Here is an 11,091-nt window from a genome sequence, read left to right as displayed (position 1 = left end):
AAAAAAAAGTGTTCTGTCTAAACACCTTTAGGACACACTGTAATGTCTAAATTGATCTGAGCTTCCCTCTTCTTATCTAAAATAGAGGTGCTTTTACTAGTTTGAGAGAATTGCCTTGTTTTTTTTATTTATTATGTATTACAGAAGCCCAGTTCCATCATATTTTAGCCCATTTCATCTTTATTAAAATGAAGGACATGAAAACCCTACCAACCCTTATGTCTTCTTGTCTTATTTTGTTCCTCTGCTTTCTATTTAAAGCAAAAATCACCCTCCTCCACCCTTTTGTCACAATTTTACAGCTAACCTGTATTGATTAACTACCAAATGTTCTTCTGAGCATGTCACTATTACAAGTGTAGCCTATGAATAATTTAAAAACTCTGGATCAGTTCCGTTTTTTTTTTTTCAAATATGAAGCACCATTGAGCATGATATAAATGGCAGAGCTGCATGGATCCAGTCATCTCAGAGTCTCCCCCAACTGGATTAGATTCCTGCTGCTCAGATTTCAGATTCACATATTTTTAGCACCAGTGATGACAATTTGAATGTGTTCCTGGTTTACAGCTCATCACTCGAGCAGTCAACAGAGACCTTGCTAGAATCATACTGCAGTGAAACTTGGCACAAATGTCCCACCAGTCTCTCTCTGGTAACAGGTTTATGCCTCTGCATAAGGCAGGTGATACTGCTCTTCCCTCTTGTTACACCGCTTGGCTACGATTGCCAGGTACAGCACCAGCAGAATGAGCCAGTAGCAGGCGTAGAGTATCGTCCCTGCTATCAACAAGGCTTTCTCTGTCTCACTGAATGGCTCCTGTGTTTCACAGTAGATTGTATATGCCACACCTCCAAGCAGCACCAAAGCCCACACTGTGACAGGCACAGCACCGATGAAGTTGACCACAATCGTCCTGCGGCCTGAAGTGCCCCATCCAGCCTTGTTGATGGTGAGCAAGGCAAACATTTTGGCAGGGAGCAAGCTGGACATATAGAGCAGAGAGTAGAGTGACATGAAGATCATGACCAGGCTGCCACGCAGGAAACAGGCATAGGTGGCCTTCACCATCCCAACCAGCTGGACTGTCAATAAGAACAGCAAGATGTTCCACAACCTTCCACGATAGAAGAGATGGATGACTGTGGCAACCAAGAAGAAGGGAAAGAAGCCAGTGACCACTGACTCATAGGTCATCCAGAGGCTGTGCTTGTGGAACCACAGGGCATTGTAGAGCCACTCACGGAAGTAAGACTTGCTCCATCGAGTCTGCTGGTTGAGCCAACGTAGATATTGGGTTGGTGTCTCAGTCTGGCACTGTGATCGCGCTGTAAATTTAGTCTTGTAGCCGAAGCTGAGCACCCGATTGGTGAGGTGGCGGTCATCACCAAAGCTGCACTTGGAGCCTAGGAAGGTCTGGTGGTACCAGGGCTCTAGGAAGCGCTGGAGCAAAGAGCTCCTGTACATCCCCAGAGGGCCGCTGATACACTGGACACATCCAAAGTAGGACTGGCATGCCCGCTCAATGTTGAAGGCCATCCAGTAGCGCACGCTACTGAGGAAGGAGATCCACGAGTCATACTTGTTAAGGATCTGGAGGACAGGAAAATGTGGAGAAATTAGTACAAAAAACTCAGAAAGAAAGAAAAGGACATTCTTAAGGGTTAATGTACTTTAAACATTTGGTTTAAAATACATTAAGGTTTAAGGTTTGATAAAGTAATGCATGTAATCAATGCAATCAGCACCTACTGGCTAATTGACAACTTTCCTCTTCTCCGCTCGGATTCACAGCCACACTCCACTGTTCTTTCTCTCCTACAAACGAGTCTGTTAATGTCACAATGTGACATATTTTAGGGCGCTACAAATTCTATCCAAATTCTATCCTATTATACTAATACTTTTAGTATTATTGATATTCATATCTCAATTTGTAAAGCTGCGGTGGCTGCTGTATCCCCCCGCCTCCCATCTCTCCCACAGCTTCTCTCCCCCATGAGATGACTTTTGTTGTCAATGCTTGATTGATTGATTGATTGATTGATTGATTGATTGATCGATCCATCTACAAAAAGCCTAAAAAACTGGCAGTTAAAACGGAGGTACAGAGAATTGTTGCAATAAAGATGATACACAATCTGGCCTAGCTTTGGTGTGAACTGGCAGGTTTTCAGAATGTTCCAAACCGGAAGTGCAAGTACTTGCAAGTTTCAACTCATCATGTCGCAAATCTTTGGTCTGAACAGGGCTTTACAACTAGGGTTGGGCACCGTTCACATTTGAACCAATACTTATACTGGTACTTGGCATTCGGTACCCGTACCTAACAGTGTATTCTTTAGGGAATTTACTCTTTAATCTAATCTCTCATATTATATTAGCGTACTAAACAGCCTTTTGGTATGGAATTTCGAAAGCAGCCAGAAGCTGAGTTTTGGCTAACGCTGGCAAAACTGCTAAGGTAACATCAATCAAGACTGTGAAAAGTACATTTATCTCCAACAACTTCTCCAACTAGCCAGTTAATTACAAATATGTTGATGAAGATGATGATACCTCTTCAGGAGGGTTCAACTCTCCTCTCTCCCTAACCCTATCAAACATGATACACTCTAAGGCGTTTAGATATATTTGATGTTGGACCAGGTGTTTCCTCAGGTTAGGGTTAGGGTTACCCTGCTCAGCTCTGTATTTTGCATTACAAATATTGCAGCGAGTGTTGCACTGACTCATTGTGACAGGGCTGATGTCTGGCTCTCCTCTTTCTCTCTAAAACATAACTCTGAAAAAGGAAAGGCGGAAGCGACTGTCAGAAATTGAAATTGAACTACTAGGACTACTCCTCGCTTTAGGGAATATTATACAGAGTTATACATGTCAAAAGCAAAAGGGAACGTTTCTGATTGGCTGGGGCGTCTAAGACTCCCTAAACTAAGTGAGGCTGCTCGAGAAGCTTTGAATTCTGACATCACCACGCAAGAGATTCTGGATGCTATAAAATTTCCCAATTTCCCAATGGCAAGGCCGCTGGCCCAGATGGTTTTAGGAATTGAAATGTATGCTCAGCTTCGGCTACAAGACTAAATTTACAGCGCGATCACCAACCCAGTATCTACGTTGGCTCAACCAGCAGACTCGATGGAGCAAGTTTTAGGAATTGAAATGTATAAAAAAATTTCTCTGAAGATTGCTCCCCTTCTTTTGAGGATGTTCAATCATTGATTTGGAACCCAGAAATTTCCACCCACATTATATGAAGCCAATATTTCATTATTATTAAAAGAAGGTAGGGATGAAACTCAGCCTTCATCTTTTCGTCCTATCGCACTATTGAACTCAGATATGAAAATTTTTACCAAGTTATTAGCAAATAGGTTAAATAAATATATATCATCCATCATTCACACTGATCAAACTGGCTTTGTCCCTAATAGATTTTCTTTTTTAATGTCAGAAGATTGATGAATATAATGTATCATAGTAAGGGCTCGAGGGTGGCTGCCCTCTGCCTAGATGCGGAAAAGGCATTCAATCAAGTGGAATGGGCATATATGGTAAAGGCTTTGGAGGAGTTTGGATTTGGTAGTCAATTTGTATCGTGGATTACAATGTTATATGCTCACCCATCTTCCTCCATTCTCAAAAATCAAGAAAGATCAGTGCCGTTCCGATTATATTGCGATACATGCCAGGGCTGCCCCCTCAGCCCATTGCTCTTTGCCATTGCTATTGAGCCTCTTGCCATTAGTATCAGGAATCACCCTTCTATTGAACCCATCCGGCTGGGTAATGTGGATCACCATATTTCCCTATATGCGGACGATGTTGTTCTTTTCATATCACAACCAGAGAAATCAGTTCCTGCTTTGTTGGATCTTATTAGAACATTTGGTGAAGTTTCGGGATACACAATTAACTGGCAGAAGAGTGAATTCATGTCGCTGGGCACTGATCTCAACACTGAATTTTTGTACAATCTCCCGTTAAAATTACAGACAGGCTGAAGTATCTTGGTGTAGTTTTGCCAAAAGACCCTAAACTGATTTTTAAGCTGAACTTTCTTGAGAAAGTGGAGAAACTGAAGAGGGACATTGAAAAATGGAGGACTCTTCCTCTTTCTATGGTGGGTCGAATAAATGCCATCAAAATGGTTTTCCTACCGAGGTTCTTGTATCTTTTTCAAAATTTACCTATTTTTTTGGCACAACCTTTTTTCAAATCTTTGGATTCGAAAGTTCTGCCTTTTATTTGGGGCTTTAAAGCTCACAGAATTTCAAAAACTCATTTACATAAAGGGGAAATGGGTGGGTTAGGACTACCATATTTCCTGCATTAGTACTGGGCAGCAAATGCTAGAGCCCTTGTCTATTGGCAGGAAGGATATAATATGGAGGTATCTGCCAAGACTCCCCCCTGGGTTGCCATTGAAATGAGTGATATCAAAAACAGTTCTGTTCCAGCACTTCTATTCTCAACACCCAGATCTCCTGCAACTGTTAAGATGGATAATATGATAATTTTCAATTGCTTAAAAATATGGCAGCAAATTAGGAAGGACTGCAGACTACCAGACACTTCTATCCATGCCCCAGTATATCGCAATCATGCATTCTCTCCATCCCTCTCGGACGGGTCTTTTAACAGTTGGAGGCTAAAGGGTTTAGTCACTCTGAAAGATCTGTATATTAATAAACAGTTTGCCAGATTTGCTCAGTTAAAAAGCAAGTTTTCTCTTCCTACAACACATTTTTTCTGATATTTGCAGATTAAGAATTATGTCCGTCAATGTGTGCCTAACTTTGAGTCCCTTCCGGAAGATAAAATGATTTATAAGCTTTTGTTGGGTCCACCTGAATCTAAAAAAATGGTGTCTGGCTTTGTAAATATATTCTTTGAACAAACAGTTTATGCTACACACTCTTTGAAAAACTCCTGGGAGGAGGAGCTGGGAATTCAGATTGGAGATGATGTTTGGAAGGAGGGCCTTGGTAGGGCCCGATCTTGCTCTATTAACACCAGGCACCAGTTAATCCAATTTAAGGTGATGCACAGGCTTCATTACTCAAAAACCAAACTGCACATAATCTTTCCCACGATTTCCTCTCTATGTGACCAATGTAAATCTGCAGAGGGCTCTCTGACTCACCTCTTTTGGACATGTCCGAAACTGTATAATTTTTGGTGTAACATTTTATTTAAGTGGTTTTCTGACATGTACAGCTGTGTGTTTGAACCTGACCCAATGATTGCATTATTTGGGGTTTCTCCTTCTCTACTTAAACATAGAGTTTCGGTGCAAAGCACAATTATGTATGGAATGATAATTGCAAAGAAAATTATTTTAAAACTCTGGAAGTCAGATACTGTGCCTCAGTTTAAGATCTGGTTAAGTGAGCTCATTGGTATATTGCATATGGAGAAGGTTCAATATGGCATGATGGACAATCTTAATACATTTTCGGATATATGGCAGCCATTTCTGGCTCACCTTGATAAATATAACACTGATCTTGACTAGTAAGAGAGTTCATAGAGTGCCATCCACCTTTATCATCTCTGTTTAGTACTTGTGTTAAGATTCTAGTGTCAGTGATGCAGCAGTGTACTTAATTATTGTTTTCAAATACGCCCTATTTTTTTTGTGTGTGTTCTATTTTGCTTGTTGTTTCTACTCTGTCTTTTTTTCTGTGTTTGTTTTCTGTAACTTGTCTTATACAAAATTCTAATAAAAATATATTTAAAAAAACAAACAAACAAACAAAAAACATAACTCCAAAGATGTGTTCTTGGGTACCGAAATTTGGCACAGATAACACAAATCGGTACTTGGTAATTTGGTCGTTACCCTTAAAAGTACTGAGTTCAGTGCCTAACCCTATTTACAATATGTGGTAGTGAGCTTTCAATCACCTCCCTTGGTGGCACCCAAGTTAGTGAGTTGACTTTCAAACCAAACATTTGTGTCTTTGGCCATCATTATACTTGTCATTTCTTTGGTATATACCTGCACGTCTCCACCAACTGCTCCCACCATTGGATCTTCCTCAAGAATCTTCAGCATTTCTATTGTACATGCTGGGTCTAGAACTGTGTCTGAGTCACACACCTAAAAGTACAACAAGCACACAGGGTACAGTAATGCTCAGGGTCAAACACAGTTTCAAAAATATACAAGCATTGGACAAATTAAGGCTGCAGGTGCTGCAGAGCACTGAGTAGTATTAATGCTGAAATCCATGAGAGAAATGAGAGGCTGCGGACAGAGATCCCAGCTGGTTCATTGTAACTGCACATAATCATGTGCAACAGCTGGCTATGAAGAGTGAGTTGATTAAACACAGGTCCATCAGTTTGGAATGTGAATAAGTAAATTCTCTGACAGATTTTCAATTAATGTTGGAAACTGTTGTATGGTCAGTGGATTTAAGGTGAGACACAGAAGTTGAAAAATTGGCAATACAGCTGATTTGATAGTTGACATCAGTATGCATCAGCATCAGTGGGGCAGCTATCAAATCAGCAAAACAGCTGATTTAAATAATATCTGGTTGGAGTGTGCAGATGAATATAAATGGATTGTCACTGATGGCTTTGTGAAATGTGATTATTTTTGGCTACTGGTACACACCCTCAGCCAGCCCTATGTTCACAGGGTGTTTAATTGGGTTTTTAGTCAAAATCCTCTGTTAACATACATTTCTTCTTCTTTCAGGGATGAAAATATTTCAAAGTCAGTCTAACTAAACCAAAGTTACACACCAGTGACATGGCAAGATGACAAGCAGTTATTAGGACAATACTACATATACACAAATTGACCAAAGTGGTCTAAACTCATCAAAACATAATTTGGTCGGTAAGTTGATTCTTCAACATGGATCTCAGGTTTGAATTTTGAGAAAAGGTTCCCTCTGTCATTCAGTGTTTGTCACCTTAATAGAAGAGGATTGGAGACATTAGAAAAATTTTAATGTATATTTGGGTTCCAACTTCAATTGGAAAATGTCTGAGTTTATTGTCAGAATTTTAACCTTACATCTTAGAAACCAGATTTAAACAAATGCCTTTCTTCTATGAATGCTTCACTCATTGTTCATTTCTAGCAATGCTAGTGACAAGGTTCTGACAATGTCTGTCTGTCGATCCACCATTGGTCCCGACTTAAATTTACTTGACAACGTCTGGAGAATTGCCATTAATTTTTTACAGACATGGTGACCCTCTGACCTGCTGGTGATGCTAATTGAAAAGTCAAAGTTTTCCCTTCTCCTATGAAATATCTCAACATTATTGATGGCTTGACAAAAAAAATTAATTCAATTCATGGTTCCCAGATAATGTAGCATTGGTCATCCCCAAACATTTCCCCATAGGAAATATATACTAATTTAAGTGAAACTGTTGAATGAATCCCTTCACTTTTCCTCAAAGGCCATCACTGAGTAGAGTAAACAGATTTCTCAGACCTCTGCATATAGTGCAATACATTTTCAAATTCCACCTCCCTCTGTAAATATTGATTATCAAAGAATGCTATCATAAGTAGATGGTACAGTTATGTCAGGCTCCAAACAGCCAGTGGCAAAGCTGCGCAACAGAGATACACCTGCATGCCATGGACATTCAACAGTGAAAGTATTTCTACCTATGTGTGGAAAAATCTGAAAGATATTAGGATCCATCAACAAGCAATTTGACTTGCTTGAACAGAAACTTTAAACACTAAACTCACAAGGTGACAAAGACCGAAAAAGATATAACTTTCCATACCAGCAGGTGGCAGTAGTCTGTATTTGTCATTTAAAGCAACATTATGTAACTTTTTTTACCTTAAAATAACAGCCTCATAATAATTTTGATGGTACAGTGTCTTGTAATAGGGTGAATGTTGTCTCTGTAACTGCCATGCCACCCCCATCACTTGTTTCTGCACTACGTAACTTCAGTGAGAGGATAGGATCACAGCGTTACATACATGTTTACCTCATGACACCATTTTCACTCCACTCTGGCTAATATAGCGACTATTAATCAAGAATAGGATTTTAAAAAGTTGCAAATGGCACTGGTGAAGTGGCTGAGATGCAAAATACGGAGTCACCGCACTAAATGGGTAAAATCACAGACACTACAGTGACAGGCTCAAGAGGCTTTCCCTTTCTTTTTCTGTTTCTCGCCTTGTGCAGTTCATGCGCTTCGCTTAGCTGAACAGCCAATCAGAGTGATTTCTCTCACTGATGGGCTTTGGATTGGATCAACAGACTCAGTCATCCGAAAAGCTGCCAAGAAGGGCCGATTTGTGCCAGCTTGATGGCTGACCAGTGACCTGGTGTTTCAGGGCCCTACCACCAAATACTTGCCAACAAATGACATTCCGTCAGCAGCTGTGCTTTGTGTTTAGTGCTCAATAGCAGACATTAGTATGCTTACAAGATAAACTATAATGCTATACATAGTGAACATTACAGTATACCATACATCCGCATGGCAACATTGTCATTTCATGTTAGCATGCTCATGTTTGCATTGACCTTAAAGCAGCCTTACACAGAGCAGCGAGCATGGCTGTTGACTCTCAGTACTTTTAATTTGACCTTTTACTTTTACTTCATGATGTAACTTTACTCTCAGTATTTACCCTTAGTGCAAGAATCAGAGAGAGAAATCTGAAATTAAGAGGCTCCTCTAGCATTTTTGTATTGTAGTTAGATCAAGTAAAAGGACTCAAGTGAGATAGATTCTTTGAGACAATTTTCAAAACTGAAGCTGGAAATCCAAGATATGTTGACTTTTTGGGACTTTTTTGAAATTCCCCATAATGCAAGCAATATCATCTTTTCATTAGGTCCTCTGTACCTGGGATGCACCCATGTCTGTCAGACTCCAACACCTCTAGTTTGTAACAGCGCCCCCTGTTAAAAATATGTCTCATTAAATCTCAAGCACAAGAAAAATTAATCCTGGTGACATCATCTGGGTTATTTTGTCAGACTTTTCAAAGCTCATACAGAGCCACAGGAGACATTACACAACTAAATCTTAAAATGTTCTTCCCATGGTCCTGATCATTTCTGTTCTCCTTTGATGCAGAAGTATATCCATAGCTTTATTTGTGTCTATGGATCTTACCTGCACATAATCCACACTGTCCCCCAGTGCTTTAAAGGCGGTGTACATCACCTCTCTTTTCCCTCCCCACTCCTGCATGATACAGGAGTAGCGGCAGCTCCTGACCAGCCGAGCCACTCGTGCTGCCTCCTCCATGTGCACTGTGCTCCTCCCTCCACCTCCGACACCCCCTCCTTCACACCCATCGCTGTGATAGTTTCCTTTCCAAACCATACTGCCAGCCTGGTCAGCCCCGCCCATCACCTCCTGAAAAACGTCCATCATGTAGCGGTCCTCGGGCCGGTTCCCATCCACCACCAGCACCACCCTCAGGCCAGGGAAGGAGATTCGGCGGATGCTGCGCAGGCACTTCCTCAGGTAGTCTGGGTCCTCTTGGTACGCTGCGATACACAGGGCCACTGAACGACGGAGGTGCTGAGGCTGGGCGGGGCTTCTCATCCGTCGATGCTCCAGGAAAGCAAAGAGGCTCTGGAGGAAGAGGTGGAGGGAGAGGAAGGCACCATAGAGGCCAAAAGAGAGGTGGTGCTGCTCGGTGTGGATGAACTGGTAGCCTTTATAACAGTGAAACACAGTGGAAACAAGTAAACAAAGGCACTTTCATTGCCTATCACTCTCATCATACACTTTTTTCATTTTATGTGTATATCATTGAAATTCACAAAATTAACCTGTGACATAGGCCAGCAGGATGGTGAAGAGGACAACCACAGCAAAAAGGGTGGTGACCACAATGTTCAACGCATTCCTGCAGCGAGAGGGCATCTGGAGGTGGAGAAAAATACAACTGTAAGTGGGAGTGACTGAACTGGCTTCATTTGAACCTGGGTCTTCCACAGGGGGTCTCTGAGAGTATTTATTTTTTCAAAAATGTAAATGTGTCTGAAAATACACATGACAACACAATCAAACATATAATTAACTAATTTTAATTCATAAAAGAAACACTGAATTAAAAAAAGTATATATATATATATATATATATATATATATATATATATATATATATATATATATATACACATATATATATATATATGTATATAGGTTGAGCTCAAAGTCCTGCCAGATGGTTCTCTCCAAAAGTTATTTACATTTACTGTCGATGTGAGTTGAGTTACCACCGGAGTACATCGACTCTAAAATACCACTTGCTATAATACACACATACACACACAGCAAGTGGATAATGAGTATTTTTTCATTTTTTATTAAACTTATTCTTTAGTAGTACATGTACTATACTGCACTGCACAGAATGATACCTGGCTCAGGTTTGATGAGTATTCAATAACCTTAAATGAGAGAACCTACAACTGAACACCACCTGCCATCTGTTCTGCTCTCTTTCATCTTCCTCCTACCTTTCTCTCCCCCCCCTCCTATCAGCCCCTCTGGCACTCCCTTCCCTCTCTCTAGGTTAATAACTCTAATTAAAGGCCAGCGGGTTTGGCCAGTGCTCAGGACCAGTCAAAACGGAGGAACAATTCTTTCCTTTCATTCATGAAATTACCTCCTGCCCCCACTCACCCCCCCTGGCTAGGCCCACGCAGCAGAGACAGAGTGATATTTATGTTATTACATTTAGCTCTGTGGGACACACTGGTACGGACAGATTTGTCTGCCTCTCTGAGTGGATGTACAGATTTACATCCCAGCACTGAATCCCTCTTTCTACACAGCTCTACACTCTACATGGAAGCAGGCTATGGGATACTACTGACAGAAAGGGGAATTTTGTAAATAGAGGTTTTGGAACACATAAAAAACACTCAGAAAAAAACAAAAAACACAAGAGGATCTTTAGAAGTTTCTACCGACTGTCTAATTCCTCTAAAATCTCTAATCTCTCCCTTTCTATTTTGTATTTCTTATCCTAGTACTGACTCTTGTCTGATTATCCTGCTTACAATTCTTGCAGTTCATACTGTTGTTGCACTTATTCTGGATAATTCTGGATA

The 11,091-nt window shown here is 40.7% G+C and overlaps 1 protein-coding gene across 1 annotated transcript; it reads right to left on the bottom strand.

The window, feature by feature from the left end:
* Window positions 1-664: 664 nt before the first annotated feature.
* Window positions 665-9,895, bottom strand: has3 (hyaluronan synthase 3). Its single transcript, XM_073472719.1, has 4 exons — window positions 9,802-9,895; window positions 9,134-9,684; window positions 6,009-6,110; window positions 665-1,594 (listed from the first exon to the last, which is right to left on the bottom strand). Exons 1-4 carry the CDS (start codon window positions 9,893-9,895, stop codon window positions 665-667), a joined length of 1,677 nt encoding a protein of 558 aa, XP_073328820.1.
* Between the last annotated feature and the right edge of the window lie 1,196 nt (window positions 9,896-11,091).

Source organism: Pagrus major, chromosome 8 (assembly GCF_040436345.1).
Source record: "Pagrus major chromosome 8, Pma_NU_1.0".
Classification (NCBI taxonomy): domain Eukaryota; kingdom Metazoa; phylum Chordata; class Actinopteri; order Spariformes; family Sparidae; genus Pagrus; species Pagrus major.
The sequence above is the reverse complement of the archived record's forward strand: the minus strand, read 5'-3'. Positions and strand labels throughout refer to the sequence as shown.